Source organism: Cherax quadricarinatus, chromosome 40 (assembly GCF_038502225.1).
Source record: "Cherax quadricarinatus isolate ZL_2023a chromosome 40, ASM3850222v1, whole genome shotgun sequence".
Lineage (NCBI taxonomy): Eukaryota > Metazoa > Arthropoda > Malacostraca > Decapoda > Parastacidae > Cherax > Cherax quadricarinatus.
The window spans coordinates 3,751,763-3,773,395 of NC_091331.1; the positions used below are offsets into that span (position 1 = coordinate 3,751,763).

Genomic DNA, 21,633 nt, shown 5'->3' on the forward strand with positions numbered 1-21,633 from the left:
ATATCATCACCATATTTGTGAATGTATATTAGACCCACCAGCTGACGTATTAGACGTGTGAGGTCGTTTGTTTACTCTTGAATATCGGCAAAAATTTAAAATTTCCGCTACTTTGAGCTCAGTTTCAAGCCATTTCCAGTGCTAAAACCAATCAAAATCATCTCTATTTCTGTAATATGTCTTCCATTCTATCAAATGAGACCAAGAAATCGCAAATACAACTATAAAAAACATACGAAAAAACACTGCAAAGTTGCTGTTTTAATCGAAAAATCATGATTTAAGTTTTTTTCTCATTATACACAGTGTGCTGCAGGATCTGTTTTATGTGGTGCACACATACCACATAGATGTATTCTCTCATATCTAGGCCCAAATGTACCACTCACAGTTTATCAGAGTGAGCTGAGCTCATGGCGTAGATCTACAGTTTGGACCCTGAACGTAAAGCCGTAGATCTACGGGACGGACCCTGAAAGGGTTAAAGGGAATTGTAAAAGTACCAGTTCTATCAATTATTATTATTATAATCAAAAAGAAGCACTAAGCCACAAGGGCTATACAGCGCTGCTGTTCTATCATTTAATACTATAATATGAAGAGTATGGCCAAGCGTCTATCGGCAGTTTAATTATTTTTATTACAAGGAGAATAGAAGCATCAGGGAAGAGAGAGGTGAAGGTTTATAAACTAAAAGAGGAGGCAGTTAGGGTAAGATATAAACAGCTATTGGAGGATAGATGGGCTAATGAGAGCATAGGCAATGGGGTCGAAGAGGTATGGGGTAGGTTTAAAAATGTAGTGTTAGAGTGTTCAGCAGAAGTTTGTGGTTACAGGAAAGTGGGTGCAGGAGGGAAGAGGAGCGATTGGTGGAATGATGATGTAAAGAGAGTAGTAAGGGAGAAAAAGTTAGCATATGAGAAGTTTTTACAAAGTAGAAGTGATGCAAGGAGGGAAGAGTATATGGAGAAAAAGAGAGAGGTTAAGAGAGTGGTGAAGCAATGTAAAAAGAGAGCAAATGAGAGAGTGGGTGAGATGTTATCAACAAATTTTGTTGAAAATAAGAAAAAGTTTTGGAGTGAGATTAACAAGTTAAGAAAGCCTAGAGAACAAATTGATTTGTCAGTTAAAAATAGGAGAGGAGAGTTATTAAATGGAGAGTTAGAGGTATTGGGAAGATGGAAGGAATATTTTGAGGAATTGTTAAATGTTGATGAAGATAGGGAAGCTGTGATTTCGTGTATAGGGCAAGGAGGAATAACATCTTGTAGGAGTGAGGAAGAGCCAGTTGTGAGTGTGGGGGAAGTTCGTGAGGCAGTAGGTAAAATGAAAGGGGGTAAGGCAGCCGGGATTGATGGGATAAAGATAGAAATGTTAAAAGCAGGTGGGGATATAGTTTTGGAGTGGTTGGTGCAATTATTTAATAAATGTATGGAAGAGGGTAAGGTACCTAGGGATTGGCAGAGAGCATGCATAGTTCCTTTGTATAAAGGCAAAGGGGATAAAAGAGAGTGCAAAAATTATAGGGGGATAAGTCTGTTGAGTGTACCTGGTAAAGTGTATGGTAGAGTTATAATTGAAAGAATTAAGAGTAAGACGGAGAATAGGATAGCAGATGAACAAGGAGGCTTTAGGAAAGGTAGGGGGTGTGTGGACCAGGTGTTTACAGTGAAACATATAAGTGAACAGTATTTAGATAAGGCTAAAGAGGTCTTTGTGGCATTTATGGATTTGGAAAAGGCGTATGACAGGGTGGATAGGGGGGCAATGTGGCAGATGTTGCAAGTGTATGGTGTAGGAGGTAGGTTACTGAAAGCAGTGAAGAGTTTTTACGAGGATAGTGAGGCTCAAGTTAGAGTATGTAGGAAAGAGGGAAATTTTTTCCCAGTAAAAGTAGGCCTTAGACAAGGATGTGTGATGTCACCGTGGTTGTTTAATATATTTATAGATGGGGTTGTAAGAGAAGTAAATGCGAGGGTCTTGGCAAGAGGCGTGGAGTTAAAAGATAAAGAATCACACACAAAGTGGGAGTTGTCACAGCTGCTCTTTGCTGATGACACTGTGCTCTTGGGAGATTCTGAAGAGAAGTTGCAGAGATTGGTGGATGAATTTGGTAGGGTGTGCAAAAGAAGAAAATTAAAGATACAAGTATTAATGGGAAAGCACTTAATCCAGTAAGGTCATACAGCACTTGGGAAATGGGAGGGGTTAGGCAAGTAACGAAGTTTGACCCGATGTAGGAGGTAGCTTCAATTCACTGGATGAAGAGCTCTTGACCAGCATTAACATACCCTTCTAAAGGGGTTTTAAAAGTCACAGCTATATATATAGTATACTATTTTTTGTTTTTAAATTTCTGCCAAAGTACTGGATATGCAAAGAGCTTCATGTCATGTTTCATTACTATAATCACTAATAAATAAAAGCTTTTGTTTTTCTTTTTGGGTCACCCTGCCTTGGTAGGATACAACCGATGTGTTAAAAAAATCACTAATAATTCGTAAGATACAGTTACACACTAATTTAATTACTGGTTCACAAGTCAAAGAAAAAAAAACCTCATTTTAAGTCAGCAGCCCTCACTTTCTTTATTAAATATTAAAATTACAAACTTTCAGCTATCTCAAATTATGTTTGAGAGGAGTGAGGAACAAGAATGTAGCTATAACAAACTAAACATTTCTTTATCATATTTATTTGTACAGAAATTCATTTACAGTTATTCCAATCACAGTTCAAAGGATAAAACAAAAATCACAACATGTTATCATGATTCTCATTATATGTAGTTTAAAATTTAACTGGCCATTTTAATTTGCATGAGATCAACCATGAGAGCTCATGCAGGCACCACAGACTAATGAAAAAATAATTTTTGGCTAAGAACTCCAGGAAGACAGTGTTAAGAGTCTTGAGTAATTAACAAGAAAAATATTTGATAATGCCTAAATAAAACTCTTTGCAAATTTGACCCCCCTGTCATGTCAAAATGCTCCACAAATATGATGATTTATATTATATTTTTTTTTTTTTTTTTTTTTTTGCAAATTACATCTACCAGATACACTAATGATACATTTAATAACATTTAAGTACATTTTAAAAGGAAAACTTGTTCCCTCTACCCTTCACATTCAGTCAATAACATATACCTCATACTTCTTACATCATCATCTACCTCAGGGTGCAGCTTGGCAAGGGTAGTCTATTTTTTTATCAGTGAGAGAAAATGCTGCACACCGTGCTTGTGTTAAATGTGTAACGGCAAAACAAAATAAAAACAGCGATAGTAATAGACAGGAATAAATGCCCAATATAAATAATGATCATGAGAGAAAGAGAGAGTGATGATTGATGATAATTACTAGCTGCTAGCTAATATATTAACTAAGTAATTTAGTAATGTAGACATGAAAGAGGATAAAATCGGTCAAGCCTTATTGAACACAAGTCTCCACGTATTAAAAATGTAGCTTTATGTATAGTATAATGTGATCCTTTATTGACAATGTTTTGCCCACACACTGGGATTTATCAGGTCACAAACAGATCTGTCTGACTTGATAAATCCCACTGTGTGGGTGAAATGTTGTCAATAAAGGATTGCATCTTACTGCATTTGTGTTTATTTTTCCACTTTGTCAGTATTTTATACCGTTAATCTCCAATGTTGCATTAAATTTTCTGATCTCCGTTCACTCGGAAAAAAATTCCACTAATAAATAACTCACTAATGAAGAAAAAGCAGTGCTGATTTAGGGCAATCTCGTTCAATTTGGGCCAAAGTAGGAATAAGCTTCAGTGACTAAGAGACTAGTGCTAGATTTCAGTCATTATATGTATAGTAAATACATAATTTAAAATCTTATCTCAATGGCACTAAAGCAAATTAAAATTAAAGTGTGGTCAAGATTACAAGTCATATGTGTACCACGTGGTTGAAATAGTGCCAGTGCTATACAAAGCCATATAAATGGCATCAGTGGTACACAGTTACCTATTTGAGTTTATGGGGGTAGGGTAAGCTCAAGCTTTTGGTCCCGACTCCTAATGTTTGACTGAGTTATGTGACTGACCCTATCATATCTAATACTAAATAAGTGGTGTCAGAGTGAGGGTTTTGTACTCTGATAAGCACCTTTCTAGTCATAATCCACTTTCTTACTATACAAGATTATTTGCATAGGAGTTAATAAAATATATACCTAAACAATATTAACAAAACATGAATTTATATAGAACACTCCAAACTGTGTACATATACTTCAGCAAAATAAAGAAGTAAAACAAAGCAAATTACAACAAAATTTGATTATACCAAATGCAGTAGTCTTTAGCACATTTAATTAAATTGGTAAAGGACTGCAGTTAGTGTCTCAGTGGCAACCAAAATGATAATCCACGCAATACATGAACCTATTGTCTCATAGTAACTAAACTGTGGAGCCTTGATTTCATAAAACTAGACATCTTTGTTCACAACAAACAAGACATGTAGTGCTAACTATTACAGTCTGTTAATATCTGAAGCACATCAAATGATGTATACTATACTACTAGTTATCAGAATGAGGTAAAGGGGTTATTACACTGGGATCCAAGAATACTGAAGACCACAGTATTTAAATTCTGCCAAAAAACACTTTTGCATGTCAGCATTAAAATACTAGTACTGGTATTTTCCACTTTAAAAGCTCTTGACAAGCTAACACACTCTTGTCTAAGAGGCGAGTTGCTTAATTTAAGAGGACATAGGGATATAGTGGATATAATGGATATATAGGGATATAGTGGATAGCGGAGCAATGTGGCAGATGTTTCAAGTACATGTATATGGAATAGGTGGTAAGTTACTAAATGCTGCTAAGAGTTTTTATGAGGATAGTGAGGCTCAGGTTAGGGTGTGTAGAAGAGAGGGAGACTACTTCCCAATAAAAGTAGGTCTTAGACAGGGATGTGTAATGTCACCATGGTTGTTTAATATATTTATAGATGGCATTGTAAAAGAAGTAAATGCTAAGGCGTTTGGGAGGGGGGTGGGATTAAATTATGGGGAATCAAATGCAAAATGGGAATTGACAAAGTTGCTTTTTGCTGATGATACTGTGCTTATTGGAGATTCTAAAGAAAAATTGCTAAGGTTAGTGGATGAGTTTGGGAATGTGTGTAAAGGTAGAAAGTTGAAAGTGAACATAGAAAAGAGTAAGGTGATGAGGGTATCAAATGATTTAGATAAAGAAAAATTGGATATCAAATTGGGAAGGAGGAGTATGGAAGAGGTGAATGTTTTCAGATACTTGGGAGTTGACGTGTTGGCGGATGGATTTATGAAGGATGAGGTTAATCATAGAATTGATGAAGGAAAAAAGTTGAGTGGTGCATTGAGGTATATGTGGAGACAAAAAATGTTATCTATGGAGGCAAAGAAGGGAATGTATGAAAGTATAGTAGTACCAATGCTCTTATATGGGTGTGAAGCTTGGTTTGTGAATGCAGCAGCGAGGAGGCGGTTGGAGGCAGTGGAGATGTCCAGTCTAAGGGCAATGTGTGGTGTAAATATTATGCAGAAAATTCGGAGTGTGGAAATTAAGAGAAGGTGTGGAGTTAATAAAAGTATTAGTCAGAGGGCTGAAGAGGGGTTGTTGAGGTGGTTTGGTCATTTAGAGAGAATGGATCAGAGTAGAATGACATGGAGAGCGCATAAATCTGTAGGGGAAGGAAGGCGGGGTAGAGGTTGTCCTCGAAAAGGTTGGAAGGAAGGGGTAAGGGAGGTTTTGTGGGCGAGGGGCTTGGACTTCCAGCAGACGTGCATGAGCGTGTTCGATAGGAGTGAATGGAGACAAATGGTATTTGGGACCTGATGATCTGTTGGAGTGTGAGCAGGGTAATATTTAGTGAAGGGATTCAGGGAAACCGGTTATTTTTATATAGCCGGACTCGAGTCCTGGAAATGGGAAGTACAATACCTGCACTCTAAAGGAGGAGTTTCAGGATATTAGCAGTTTGGAGGGACATGTTGTGTATCTTTTTACGTATATGCTTCTAAACTGTTGTGTTCTGAGCACCTCTGCAAAAACAGTGATTATGTATGAGTGTTGAATGATGATGAAAGTATTTTCTCTTTGGGGATTTTCTTTCTTTTTGGGTCACCCTGCCTCGGTGGGAGACGGCCAACTTCTTAAAAAAAAAAAAATAGGGAAAATGAATGCTCATTAAGATAGTAACACTTAAACTGCTTATGCATATTTATGGCCATGTGAGGAATTGGCATAACGTAGCTTAAGTAATTTTCATTGGCTTAATTTAATAAGCAAGACGTGATATAATTAATGCCAATTAAACAATCCAAGTATTAAGCCGAAAATATGTACAGTACACAAACTCTGCAAGGTTCGTGCTCCACTGGGAAAAGTGTTTAATAATGGTGGGCACAGAATGAGGGGAAACTATACATCATGGGAAGAGAAAATTGGTGCTATTGTATGACAGTATTCAAAATATTTGTGACAGTGATACCGCTGGTGATACAATTAACATTAGGTTTTGATGAAATAAAGTGTATGTAGAATTGCAGAAACATGTCTGGCTATTCCTAGATGAAATATAATTCAAGCCATGTCAAGACATGATGCTTTAGTGGTGGAATACATTGCCATTAATGAATAGAATAACAATATCAAACAGCAGTAAAAATAAGTGATGTGTACTGTACAGCAAATATTACTTTATGACATACAATTTTAACAAGAATGATTTCAAACAAGGAGTTCCTTAGCATGAAAAATATATTCTTTAACAATATGATAAAGCAAATCATTTAACTGGTCCATACTTTGAGGAAAATGGTCACGTGACATATATTCACAGTGGAATTGTAGATCATTCCACTGAAGTTTCAGTGAAAGAGGGCTTTCTTTTATCTTTAAAATGTTACCGAGCTTCAGGAATATCCATTCATTCATTAAAGTATATGTAGTGATAACCTGTGTGTACTGTACAATTAACATAATTTAATAAATTAATATTTTGTAAGTACTATAATGCATTATATTAAATATTAGCAAACTATGCAAGGTTTTGTCATCCTTTGCCACTAGTCTTAAAAACTGCAGACTCTTCACTTTATAGAAAGGTAATGTACTAATACTCACATAAAGGGGATAAGTTCCCCACAGGCCAAAGTTTATGGATTGAAGGAAGACAAAATATAGAATTGTGCAAATTTACTACTGGTGTAGTAAAGTTTTAGCAAACATTTAACATCAAATTAATTGAAAATCTAGAATTACATCCTTACAAAATCCTTAAAAAAATATTCCAAAGAAAGCATTGGTAAAAATGTTAAATTACACATCTCTCTCTCTAGTCAATATATGTACAATTAATTACAAATCCTTTCAATGCAAAAACCGCTAATTAACATCCCAAAATAAAGGCCTCCAATTTTGCAGAGTACGTATATCTGTTGGCTTGTTCACCAAGCACTACTATAATAGAAAGGGAAGCAACCCCTAATCCAACTGATTATTTTGCTTTAGCTACATCAGCAATACAGACAAAGTTAGTCTTTATGGTACATGTTCTATCTTCAAACTGTACTTCAATTTAGACTATCATTCTTCATTACCATTTCTCTTTCTTACTCTTTTCCATTATATCAGTAGTGCCTTTCTCTCCCCTACTGCTTCCTGTTTTTCTACTTTCCTACTTGTGCTGTTTGTGCTTTCTACGGTACTTATGCCTTCTGCTTATTTTTTAAAGATAAACATGACTGCTAAAGTAGAAAGTGGAATTATTTAAAAGTAATTTAAGTGCTCACTTAAAACCAGAATGTAGTAACATGCTTGGAGGAGATTCTCTGCAAGAAAACAAGGTGTCAAATATATAGTTAACAAACACAAAGGTACAACAAGCAGGTAAATCTTGTATGTAAATCATAATATGAAAGAAAAGTGTCAGTTTTAGACAAAAGACAACAAATAAATAAATCACATGTAAAATCTATAAAATAGGAAATTAAAGAGCATTCATTATTTAAAGTAATATTTATATATAAAAAAAAATTCTTTACTTTAAAGAACATGCCAATACTCTTAAGTGTTCCATTTTCTAATCTTACAGAAGTGTAATGCTTAGAAGGGCTTCAGAATATTCCTTTACAAACGAGAGTAAGAACTCTACTTTCTTAATAGCTGACTTGACATTTGGAAGTGTTGTTATCTTGAGCTCAATATCGTTGCTTGAATCCATGAATGTGTAAGTAAACAGCCCTTTTCTTCCACCTGGTGGTTTAAAAAAAAGTTTTTTAAAATACTGGATGCATGACAAAGAATCACTTTGAAAATATTATATCACTTTTGATAAACACATGCTAACAAAATGGAGGGTAATCTGAATTGTAATATCAACACACTTCTGGTGAGCCAGCTATTGAATGAATAATGGTATATGTGTTTCCTTCTTTGGGTCATCCTGCCTTGGCGGAATATGACCGTTGGGGGTGAAAAAAAAATCAGAGAAAACACACTACTGCATTATACTGACAGCAATTACAGTAAAGTATATTTCATGACATTTCCATCTTTTTTTCAACGAACCAGCCACATCCCACCAAGGCAGGGTGACCTAAAAAGAAAAACAAGTTTCTCTCTTTAAATTTAGTAATATATACAGGAGGAGGAGTTACTAGCCTCTTGTTTCTGGCATTTTAGTCGCCTCTTACAACATGCATGACTTACTGAGGAAGAATTCTGTTCCACTTCCCCATGGAGAATCTTTCCAAAATATTCATCTTAATCATCTGAATGTTAGTAATTTCCAGTATACATTTATATACAAAAATCTTGAAGCCTATTCTGAAATTTTTTTTATAAATTGCCTCATAGTATAATAACGACTTTTAGTAGTAGATATAAAGCTCCTGGAGAGCGAAACGTTGCCACAATAAAATGTCACATTAGTTGTACTTGTGTTCTTTCATCTAACATAAGTATATCTTAGCACAAGTACAATGTCAATATCAGTCAGTTTGAGCTGCTGTTCCTAACAATATATTTTCATTACATGTAAGACAAATGAAAAATGTCTGAGAAACTTTCTTCACAAGCAAATAAGATGTACTCTGTAATAACTTTCTATCTTTTATGTTTATATTCTCACAGTTATAGGTAGTCGTACTGTAATTAATATAAGAATAAGATTATATTGCCTCGGTGGGAGATGGCCAACTTGTTAAAAAAAAAAAAAAAAAAAAAAAAATACTCAAGAATTCTTCCTCCGTAAGCCATGCATGTCATGAGAGGCCAACTGAAGAGCTTCTTTGAAAGTAAACCTTCATTATTCTGCAATTTTTTTTTCCCACAATCATCTGGCCTCTCTTTTCTCAGACTCTATAACCATCACCATAACCTGGTTTCACATTAGCTTTTTTATATAGTTTTTTAGATACATGGGTAACTCCTTAGTATATTAACTGAATAACTACTGTGGTTTTAAGCTCTAGGGATGTACAAATGTATACATAAGACCACTAGCTTACATTACATAACCTAATAAGAGTGAGCAGGATCACTGTCCATTGTTAGCTAGGATTCATTCCTATATTTGCAGAAAAATAAAAACAAATACAAATTGAAAAAATATGTATCTTTAGGGATCAGCTTAATTAGGTTACACTATAGTGAATACTTAAATCTATAAAAAATAAAAATGCATGATACACCACCTGCAGGTTTTTTCTTCTTTGAAAGATTTGCTTTGGAGGTATGTAAAAGAACGTGAATTTCAGATAGGGCTGCCCTCACATAAAAAGTTTGGTCATTAGCTACTGGCCCTTGAAGAATCTTCAATACATCATTCCTAACAGTGCAGGCAAACTCTTCACTCTCCATTAACCAAGGATGCTGAAATTATTTGAAGCAGTATAGAAATACTGTATAATTTATCCTCATGCTTGTTCTTGGACAAGCATAAGGATAAACAGGCAAGGTCTGTAACAAGATATGATGAGCTGAGGAAGTAAAATTAATTATGAACCAAAGAAATCCTACAATATATTCAATGGGGTGAGAGAAAACATAAAAAATAAAGTAAAAAAAATTTAAATATAAATTAAGGTGAATGTGAACAATTACTTTTAAAGCAATAAAAATGAAAATTGGCTTACATTCTGTGCTTCCATTTTAGGACTCTCAACTGCAATTGCTGCTTCCTGAAAGTTTGCATTAGCTGCTAATACTGCCGACAATGAAAGCACAGCTTCGGTAGCATCTAAACTGCTCTCCTGATGGTCTCCATTGAAGAGACGCACTGTCCATGCATACGCAGTCAATACATTCAAGATGTTATATGGAATACAAGGTGAAGGTGTAACTTTCTGTAAAGAAAAATGTGAGACATGAAAGTATTATTTTATTGACAACATATTATTATTATTACGGGGAACACTAAACCCATAGGGATTATACAGCACCTGTAGGGGGAGGGGATGACAGGCATTCAGGCTCAATTCAGGAAACTGAAGCACAGATCTAATTCCCTAGATCAAGAGCCCTTCACTAGCATCAAAGAACCTCCCTTGAGAGGACAACATATACTAGACTAGTCCAAATTGTATTGTATCACATTTTAGGTACAAGATAGAATCTTTCTTTCTTTCAACACACCGGCCGTATCCCACCAAGGCAGGGCGGCCCAAAAGGAAAAACAAAAGTTTCTCCTTTCACATTTAGTAATATATACAAGAGAAGGGGTTACTAGCCCCTTACTCCTGGCATTTTAGTCGCCTCTTACAACACGCATAGCTTAGGGAGGAAGAATTCTGTTCCACTTCCCCATGGAGATAAGAGGAAATAAACAAGAGCAAGAACTAGTAAGAAAATAGAAGAAAACCCAGAGGGGTGTGTATATATGCTTGTACATGTATGTGTAGTGTGACCTAAGTGTAAGCAGAAGTAGCAAGAGGTACCTGAAACCTTGCATGTTTATGAGACAGAAAAAACACCAGCAATCCTACCATCCTACAGGCTTTCATTTTACATTCACTTGGCAGGACGGTAGTACCTCCCTGGGCGGCTGCTGTCTACCAACCTACTACCTAGCACAAGATAGAATATACATAGTAAATCCAATGTAAACATTTCTGAGTGAATCTTTTGACATGCTTAAAAGCTTGTCAATATTATTTCATTGCAGTGCAAAAGTAACCACTTCACTCCATGTTTTCATGCTTAGTTTATATGCTATTGTGTGTTTATCTAAGAGTGTTTCTTTACAAGCTGCTTATGTGATGATTCAGTTCAGTATTATTGAAGGGTGAATTCCATTATGGCATCAAGAAAACAACCTACTGTATTTGGTAATACAGTTTCTTTGCAACTTACTATATCTGGCAAAAGAGATTCTGTCTCCAGAAGAGGAATAATTTGAAGACAAAACTCAAGTTACTCCAGCATCTAACTAGGAAGAAATGGCAGCATTAATAGTGTGGTTGCTTGAAGTGAACTAGTCACAGTCATGTATTCCTGTGGCTTTGACCTCAACAAAGGTGATGCACCAGGCAAAAAGGCTAAAATCAAACCTTTTTTATTTTCTGATAATTTACTTGCCATGGGAATACCATTCAAAGACATATTATAAAGAAATTTAAAATAAAGATAAAATAAGACTAAATTTCGTTATTCGTTTTATTGCTGGGCCATTCAAACTTTTCAATGGACAGAACTTTTGTTGATGAAGTACAAAAGACTAATCTCTAGATGCTTCAAATATAATTAGATAATAAAGAACAACCTAGGTAGTAGGTTGGTAAACAGCAACCGCCCAGGGAGGTACTACCGTCCTGCCAAGTGAGTGTACAACGAAAACCTGTAATTGTTTTACATGATAGTAGGATTGCTGGTGTCTTTTGTCTGTCTCATAAACATGCAAGATTTTAGGTATGTATGTCTTGCTACTTCTACTTGCACTTACGTCACACTACACATACATGTACAAGCATATATATACACACCCCTCTAGGTATTCTTCTATTTTCTTTCTAGTTCTTGTTCTTGTTTATTTCCTCTTATCTCCATGGGGAAGTGGAACAGAATTCTTCGTCCGTAAGCCATGGTGTTGTAAGAGGCGACTAAAATGCCAGGAGCAAGGGGCTAGTAACCCCTTCTCCCGTATAAATTATTAAATTTAAAAGAGAAAATTTCGTTTTTCTTTTTGTGCCCCCCTGCCTTGGTGGAATACGGCCGGTGTGTTGAAAGAAAGAATAAAGGACAAGTTCTTTCAGTAAACCAGTTAGCCAGATTCGAGTCCTGAAAGTGGAAAGGGCAGTGAGAGGTGGGAACATTACAGGCTCAGGGTAATCTGAACTGTGATGTCAGCACACTTCTAGCAAGACAGCAACTGAATAAATAAAGGTGGACGTGTTTCCTCTTTTAAGTCACCCTTTCTTGGTGGGAGATGGGCATTGAGGGAAAAAAAAATTATTTAACAATTGGCAGTTCAAGAGAATTACCCAAGATCCACAGCAATAACCCTAAGTAGTACATCTATATAATTATTCATACAAAATTTGGCTGGAAGATCAAGTGTGTGAATTCTTACCGTCAGTTCACTAAGCAAGGGAACTTCAATTATCTCAGGACATCCAACAGCGTATTCTGGAGAAGATTGACTTCCGGGTCTGATCTCTTGCACTTTTGGTATTTGTTGATCCCACCAGGGAATCCAAGGAGGAATCAAGTCTTCAAAACCACCCTTATCAATGAGCGCACGAAACTCTTGTCGCTCCTCTTCAGTGAGCTTTTTCCATATTGCGTCACTATCATTAAGATCCACATCTGAAAAATATTACTGTAAAATATATTCCACTAAATGTTATTTGAAAATTCCTCACTTTTATTTTTTTAAACACAGCAGCTGTCTCCCACCAATGCAAAACTATAACCATACAGAGACAAAAGGGAATGTAGGATAATGGGAGTTGAAGGCAAAAATTCTAAAACTTATTTTTGACAGAGAAACTTGAAGAACTGTGATGTAGTAGAACCATGAGTAAATTAATATAGGCTTCACTTAGATACTTTTACTCAATTGAAATTTGCATCAATTCATAACAAAATTATCATGCGCGTATTGCCCTCTTCACACAAAAAATTACTTTACTATTTTATTATTATTATTATTATTATTATTATTACTGAGTCAGGTTAGGCAATCCTAAAAAAAAAAAAAAAAGGGAGAGAGAGAATGAGAGACAGACAGACATGCCAAGATATCAACTTTAGCCTCAGTAGTGCAGTCAACAATACACTGGAGTGCTAGTGGTATATGAAAAAACTGTCAATTTGAGAAGCTTTCAATAAATTAGTCTCTTAACAGACATGGCAATCCCAAAGGAACCTCCGGCTGTTGCAGTACAATCCACTATGAGTAATTGTTACTAGGAGAGGCATGCACATAGTGAATGGGATTCTTCTCATACTCTCACTATAACCTTCAAAGAAATTATTAAACTCACTGCATAAGAAATTTAACAAATAATTGTGGTAGTTATTTATTCCTCCTGTTTTTTGGGTCACCCTACCTCAGTTGGAGATGGCTGATGTTAAAAAAAAAAAAATAGTGGTAGTAGTTATTCTGACAGATTAACTAATAAATTTGTTGGATTTTATGTTCTACATCACCAAATACTTTCCTCACTTTAAGAGAGAAATGAGCTGCCATGAATGTAAGTTATAATACTAAATACTTCTGGTAACCCTTGAAAATCAATATAGCATACAACTTAAAATACAGTCTCTGCTCACTTAATGATGGAACTCTGTTCCTAAGACCACGTCAGTAAACGAATTCGTCGCTAAGTGAGGAGCATACTATAATGGTAGTGGGTTTGCATCAACCATCTTTGATACTATTTTAATGTCACCTTTGCACCATTTATAACATTCTGGTATATTTTTAAATGTTTATACAGCAGTGTACTGTATACTGTAATAAACAGAACAGAGGAAATCAGCACTAATATACATTATTTAGGTATGCATAGTGGTCAGAGAGCCTGTCATAAGGCCAAGTCGTCGGTAAACGAGTATGTCGCTAAGTGAGGAGAGGCTGTATTCAAAATTGTCCTGAAGAAATGACCTAGTCATTACAAGAAAACAAACATGATATGCAATTACTGTACTGTGAATAAGAATACTGTACATGTATATGTATACACAAGACAAGTGCATATGGAATGTACAATACTTCTTGAATGGATTAAATAAAGTTGAATACAGTGGAACCTCGGATTTCACCATTAATTCGGTTCTAGAAAGTCTGACGAAAACCGAATTTGACGAAAACTGAAGTAACATTTCCCATAAGAAATTATATAAATCCAATTAATCCATTCCAGACAATCAAAAGTATTAACAAAAAATACATTTTATAAAGAATAACTATAGTTTTACATACAGAAAACAATGAGAAATAAATATAAAGGACTAATGAAATGGATAAATGAACATTTAACATCACTTTTATCTTTATTGAAGACTCTAGTTGCCATATGGAAGACGGCAAGGAGAGGAGAGAGAGAGGAGAGGTTATCTCTACCACTATCGCTACCACCCTCTATCACCATCACTACCACTCTCTACCACCATCTACCGATGAGTAACAAAGCCAGACTGACTCAGAACGTGTGGGATGCTTTGTGTGGGTGTGGGCGGACACGTTTGGTATGGTGGACCACTGTCAACTCTACGAAAACTGAGGTGATGAACAAAAACTGGGACAAAATTTTGACGAAAAAAGTCGTTGAAAACTGAATTCTACGAAAACCGAGGTTCCACTGTACATATTTACAAAAGGCTTGGTTAACCAGTGACAAAGAAATACATGAAAAACGAGATTAATGTGTACCTGCCATTCTAGCAGCCAAGTCCTCATCATCATCTGAATCAAGAGGTTCATCCTCCTCATCACCCATAACTGAATCTCCAGCCTTTATTCGATGAAGGATTCTCATCATTTTTTTACGTGATTCTTCTGACAATGTTCCACTGCGAAGCTGTCATAATAAGATACTTGTTGGATATGCATTCAACAAAGATGTTTGAAATTATTAAGCATACAAAACACAAAATATTGCAGAAAAATACTAGAAGACCTATAACATTTGTGATGTACTAACAATACAATATGGTACACAAAATAATTTCTTAAACTGCCAATTTAATGACAATATTGTGTTGGGACGAGGTACTAGCTTAATCAGCAGTTCACCTGATATAATGTGGGAATGTGTCGGTTTGCTGATGACACAAGGCTTTTGCGAGATTCTGCAGAGAAATGTCAGCAGATGACTATTAAAACTGATGTGAATCATAAAACAGATGAAAGAAAGAAGGTAGCTGATGTGTTAGAGTCTGTGGAAAGAAAAGTTCATAAATGAATGTATGAAGGAAATAAGTATCAAAGTAGAGTGGTGCCAACACCTAAGCATGGGTATTTTTTTTAATATTTTCGTGAAACACTGAACATGTGTGGGGTCATTCAGTGCCAGAGAGTTGGAGGTTTGATCCTCCTGTCGGCTAATCATAACAGACATGCTACCTAACCATACTCACTAAGTTGCTGTGCAGGGGGATGAAGCAGCGATTCAAGTTCGTGTTGATATTATGCAAAGAAAATGAAGTGAAGATTTGGGGTGAATGAAAGACAATGCATGAAATGTCTAAAGAATATTTAGGATAGTGTGAAGGTTATGAGAAATAGAGGCTCGAGCCTCCAGTAGGTATGTACAGTACATGCAAGCTTGTTAACCCTTAAACTGTCCAAATGTAGATCTACGTTTGCGCTCGTAGCACTCCGACCTAGATTTTCACTATAAGAAAGAATGTAAAAAAAAAAAAAAAAACTAATCTACATCTGGACAGTTAGAGGGTCAAACTGGAAGGAGTGGAGACGAGTGTTTTGGGGGGATTTGATAGACCGTTGGAGTGTTAACAAGGTTTAGGAGAAAGTGGTTAACTAGACTTGGGTTCTGGAGGTAAGTACATGTAGTACAGTTCCTGCACTTTGATAGACAGTAATGCTACAGGTTGGTGAATCACTTAAATAGTAATGTCTATGCAATTCTGGAAACAGCTAAAGAATGAATAATAATGTTTTCTTTCTTTACTTCATCTTGCCTTGGTATAAAATAGCCAGTGTAAGGTATTGAAAATTTAAGGTTACTGTAGATACTCCTTCATATTATCACAGAGAACCTCCTGATAAAATAAAAAAAAAACAGCTTAATGAACCATTTATAAGTATCCTGCCTAGGTGGGGATAGAAGTAATAGTAGTAACTGTAATAACAGTAACAGTAAAAATATTAATATTAATAATAATGAGTAATAAAAATAAGTAATAATAAAATAATAATATATTATTATTATCATTAATAGTATATTATTAATATTAATTTATCTTCAAAGATGATACATTAGTGTTACAAAGATAGGTTAACAATTTATATTCTCTATATTGAGAAAACCCATAATTATGCAAAGCATGACAGGCAGGCTTGAGCATGCATGAATTTCTGGTAATGCCATACAGGTAGGTGTCCCATTAATTCATTTTTCTCTCTGACAAACCACTTAATTTTAATTTTTTTTATTACACCAACACTGATGAATCATCAAAACCAGAATAACAGAATGATAAAGCTTTTGGTGTATTTAGACATGAAGATTTAAATAAACTGATGCCACAAAAAACATTCAGAAAATGCATATACATTTGGCACAATACATACATTAATTATAACTAACAGTAATGGATAAACACTAGTTCCAAATATTTTTAAATGTAATACACCAGTGTGTATTATTCAAAGAGAGTTGAATTTGTATAATAATCAATAATTTTTAAGAATACCTTGGAAAAGGCATATTAACTAGCAAAAAAAAAAAAATGGACATCTTTACCTCTTCTTTAATCATATCCTCGTAAAAGCTCTCGGAACACTGTGCGTGATTTTGGTGCTTGTAACATTTTGAGGAGCAGTACTGGACATTGCAACGAGGGCATGAATACTGCGAGTTGTTTGGACAACTGAAACAAAAATACTGCATACAGTCTTTATATGTTATATTTTACACACTGCTTGCTTCACTCCTGCTGGATGGGGAAGATCTTAATCATTCTCTGTGCAATTTCACCCTGTAATATTATGAACCCATTTTGTCCAATTTAAGAGCCTAAAACCTTCCTGATCCAAAAAATGTCAGCTATCTAGAGGTCATATGCTTTATTGTTCAATACAGTATGTATATGAGATTCTAGAGACAGGTGATAGATATACTGATTACAAGAGCAAGGGGTATTTTCAATTCAGAGGCATCTTTTAGAAATTTGGCTGGAATGTTATCAGGGCCAGTGCTTTTTGAATGGTTTCAACTTGGTTCCTTTTGTACAAAATCATAAGATAAACCTAACAGCTGGAAATTGTTTGATGTACCTGGTAGATTACCAACTACTGTATTGATGATACAATTATAATAAGAATTGTAACAGTTTGTCACTTTAGATGCTTAGTGGCATACATATATGTCTTGTTACTGGTATTTAACACTGTTAAACCAATCTACTGGAGCTCATGCTCATTGCTCAATTAGTAGCAATTTCAGCTTACACACTGTTGGACTGGAGTTAGGTCCCAGGAATAGTGGAAACTGTGGGCATGTTTCCTCACACATGCTGCTCTTGTTCACCTAGAAGTAGGTACAAGTGTGTTAGCCAACTGTTATCGGTTTATATTGGGGAAGATGATTAAAGGACCTCAATGCAAACTAGTCAGATGCAATGGCTTTTTGAATTATCCTTGGTTACTAATTCTCCAGATATTATTATTATTATTATCAAGGGGGAAGCGCTAAACCCGGAGGATTATACAGCGCCTGGGGGGGACGTGGAAGGCATTCAGGCTTAATTCGGGGAACTGGAGCACAGATCCAATTCCCTAAATCAAGAGCCCCTCACCAACATCAAGGAACCTTCCTTGAGGGGAATTCTCCAGATAAATAATCTGAATAAAATCTTCTAACCAAGAAGGTTGTAACTATTGCCAAAGATTTCTAGAACTGTTCCTCTATTCTTTAATATTAGAACTATGTTTCAACACTGCTTCTTACCCTGTAAAATTTAAGGTGCTGCAGCTTGCTGCCTGTTTGGGTCTATTTTTTTTTTTATCCTAATGTCATTTATTAGTAGGATATCATCAAGGATTGTAATGAAGGATTCTAAAAAAATAATCAAGACACCATTTAGATTCATGCATCTTATTATGCAAGTTTATATTTTGTCTTTTAGCACAAAACGTATAATTTTTTTTACAATGATCTTCATGGTACATAAATGTTACGGGTACATAAAAAATGCACTATGTTGATTTAATCAGTATATAAGTTTTTGCAGCTTATTTATCAGTTTCTTTAATTCATTTCCTAGTTGATCTCATTGTTTATTGGCCTATGATGCCCTAATGGTCCTCTGTTTTATTTTTATGGGGCAGTAAGTGATAAAATAGCCACTAAGGTGTGCTGGATTGTATGCCAAGCCCATGATGACACTCTTCAGGTCGCTTGTTCTATCTAGGCTGGAATATTGCTGCACACTAACAGCACCTTTCAAGGCAGGTGAAACTGCTGACCTAGAAAACGTACAGAGAACCTTCACGACACACATAACGGAGATAAAACACCTCAATTACTGGAAGCGCTTAAAGTTCCTGAACCTTTACTCCCTGGAACGCAGGCGGAAGAGATACATGATTATATACACCTGGAAAATCCTAGAGGGACTAGTACCAAACTTGCACACGAAAATCACTCTCTCCAAAAGCAAAAGACTCGGCAGACGATGCAACATCCCTCCAATGAAAAGCAGGGGTGTCACTAGCATGCTAAGAGAAAACACAATAAATGTCAGGGGCCCAAGACTGTTCAACTGCCTCCCAGCATACATAAGGGGGATTACCAATAGACCCCTGGCTGTCTTTAAGCAGGCACTGGACAGGCACCTAAAATCGGTACCTGACCAGCCGGGCTGTGGCTCGTATGTTGGATTGCGTGCAGCCAGCAGTAACACCCTGGTTGACCAGGCCCTGTTCCACCATGAGGACTGGTCACAGACCGGGCCGCAGGGGCGTTGACCCCCGGAACTCTCTCCAGGTAAACACTCAGCTCACACACTGAGGTCAGGGGGTCGATCCCAGTATGAGTGGAAACATTAGGATATGTTTCCTTAAAGCACCTGCTGTCCATGTTCACCTATCCATAAAATAGGTACCTGGGAGTTAGTTGACTGGTGTGGGTTGCATCTTGGGGACAAAATGGACCCAATTTGCCTGAAATGCTCTGCATAACAAGGGGCTTTCTAGACAATAGTATGTCACTGATGTCAGCTGTATACCTAGTACATGTACTTGTAGAAATAAATATTATTATTATTAAGTTCTACTAGGAATGACTCATGACAGTTTTCATAGCAGTTACTACTGTCCCACTTACCTACAACTTTTATTGCAAACTTTTTTTTTTACAGCCATATATTATGGCTTCGTCGTCATAAGTCAGTAGGAAAGATACTTAGGAAAAACAATTACGTAGGTAAATACTATCAAACCAAGATTCTGAAAGGGTAATTGCTTTCCTCTGCTAGAATCCTAGCTTTCGACTCATTTTAGGCGAAACAACTTGAACATTGCCTCTCTACGTCTGTCAACGTAAAGATTAACGCCAATAACGTCTAAAAAATAATACTACTACTAAAATCCCCCTCTCAAAACCACACAAAACTACCACTACCTCATCTCAAGCCCCAAAACACACCATAGTTATTAATAAGCAAATAAACTTTAGACACAGGTACACATAAGTACAATTATCACACACACACTAAATTACCTAGGATAACACCCCATCCCCTCAAAAATAAAGTCAGTGAGTTATTTCCACTAGGGAGTCCTGTACCACCTCATGACATGCCATCATTACTGACCAGCAGCCTCACACGTAGCATCTCCTCTCACACCTGCACAAACAACCCCCCTCATGGAGACTCACAATGCACATTTTCTGCAGCCAGAGTTGGAAGACGCAGCCATCATCCCTCCCAGAGCCAGACAAGAAGAACTCTGCTGCTGCTGCTGCTGCTGCTGCTCTGCTGCCTGCTACTGCTTATTACTACTACTGTCTGCTGCTGCTGCCTGACACACACGTTCACTATACCCTCGACACCCCTCAAGGAAGGTTCCTTGATGCTGGAGAGGGGCTCTTGATGTAGGGAATTGGATCTGTGCTTCAGTTTCCTGAATTAAATCTGAATACCTTCCACATCCCCCTACTGGCGCTGTATAATCCTACGGGTTTAGTGCTTCCCCTTGATTATAATAATATATACTCGACAAACTCCTCTCCATTACTATTATAATCAAGGAGAAGCGCTAAATCCGTAGGATTATACAGCGACTGTGGGGGATGGAGGGTATTCAGGGTTAATTCAGGGAACTGGAGCACAGATCCAGTTCCCTAGATCAAGAGCCCCTCACCAGCATCAAGGAACCTTCCTTGAGGGGAAACTCTTCTCCAGCCTTCTTTAAAGTTTAAGTAAGTTTAATTAGGCACAGGCACACATAAGCACAACTATCATACATAATATAAATAGGATACCCGCCCCCCACACACACGCAAAAAAAAAAGTCAATGAAAAATAGGTAAGTCGTTCAGTCAGTCAGTAAGTCAGTAAGTTAATAAGTCAGTAAGCCATCAAGTCAGTAAATCAGTATGACAGTAAACCAAAAAGTCAGTCAGTGAATTAATCAGTGTAAGTAAACCAAAAAAGTAAGTCATTAAACCAAAAAGTAAGTCAGTAAACCGAAAAGTAGATCGGTAATTAAGTAGGTACGTCATTAAACCAAAAAAAAATCAGTAAACCAAAAAGTAAATCATTAATTAAGTACGTAAGTCAATTAACAAGTACATCAGTAGGTAAAAAATATGGCTACGGTACTTCTAATGCTCTCTCTCTCTCTCTCAAAAAAAAATACTGATTGAAGGAATTCTGAAAATACCACATTAGTCCCTCCATGATCGTAGTTATTTTAAGGCAATGAAAGTATAATTGACTGACTGGCTGGCTGTCTGGGGTTATGGGGTGCGTGAGACACCTCTCTCAGGTCGTGCAGTGCCCCAAACACACACACAGAAGAGGCGGAGCCAGGAGCTGTGAATCGACCCCTGCAACCGCAGTTAGGTGAGTAAGTAAGTTTATTCAGGTATACACAAATACAATTACATAGAATTATCATACATAGCAGCATATGTGTAGAGAACCTGGGATAACCCAAAAAAGTCAGACAGAGTGACTTATTTCCATTGGGGTCCTTTTACCTTATTATTATATTATAAAGGTTATAATATTTTCTTATTATTCTACAATGAAGATAACATCTTATTATCATACTAAAAAGACTATCTACTACAGGAGGGTTATTAAGACTATCTACAATACGAGGGTCATTACTAGGAATAAGGTAAAAATTACACGTATGTTAGCTAAAAAATAGAAAATCATTCCCCTCCCTTTCTGTAGTTACATT

The 21,633-nt window shown here is 36.3% G+C and overlaps 1 protein-coding gene across 1 annotated transcript; it reads right to left on the bottom strand.

The window, feature by feature from the left end:
• Window positions 1-3,009: 3,009 nt before the first annotated feature.
• Window positions 3,010-20,501, bottom strand: LOC128687355 (zinc finger HIT domain-containing protein 2). The gene is made up of 7 exons (XM_053774774.2): window positions 20,099-20,501; window positions 16,961-17,087; window positions 14,905-15,052; window positions 12,598-12,833; window positions 10,166-10,375; window positions 9,725-9,902; window positions 3,010-8,282 (listed from the first exon to the last, which is right to left on the bottom strand). Exons 1-7 carry the CDS (start codon window positions 20,140-20,142, stop codon window positions 8,116-8,118), a joined length of 1,110 nt encoding a protein of 369 aa, XP_053630749.2. The 5' UTR covers window positions 20,143-20,501; the 3' UTR covers window positions 3,010-8,115.
• Between the last annotated feature and the right edge of the window lie 1,132 nt (window positions 20,502-21,633).

Coding starts and splice junctions, on each gene's coding strand:
- LOC128687355 (XM_053774774.2), bottom strand. CDS start 20,142: ATGATGGCTGCGTCTTCCAACTCTGGCTGCAGAAAATGTGCATT. Junction 12,834..14,904: donor CTTGGCTGCTAGAATGGCAG/GTACACATTAAT, acceptor AATATTTTTCAG/ATGTGGATCTTAATGATAGT. Junction 9,903..10,165: donor CTAAAATGGAAGCACAGAAT/GTAAGCCAATTT, acceptor AAATAATTTCAG/CATCCTTGGTTAATGGAGAG.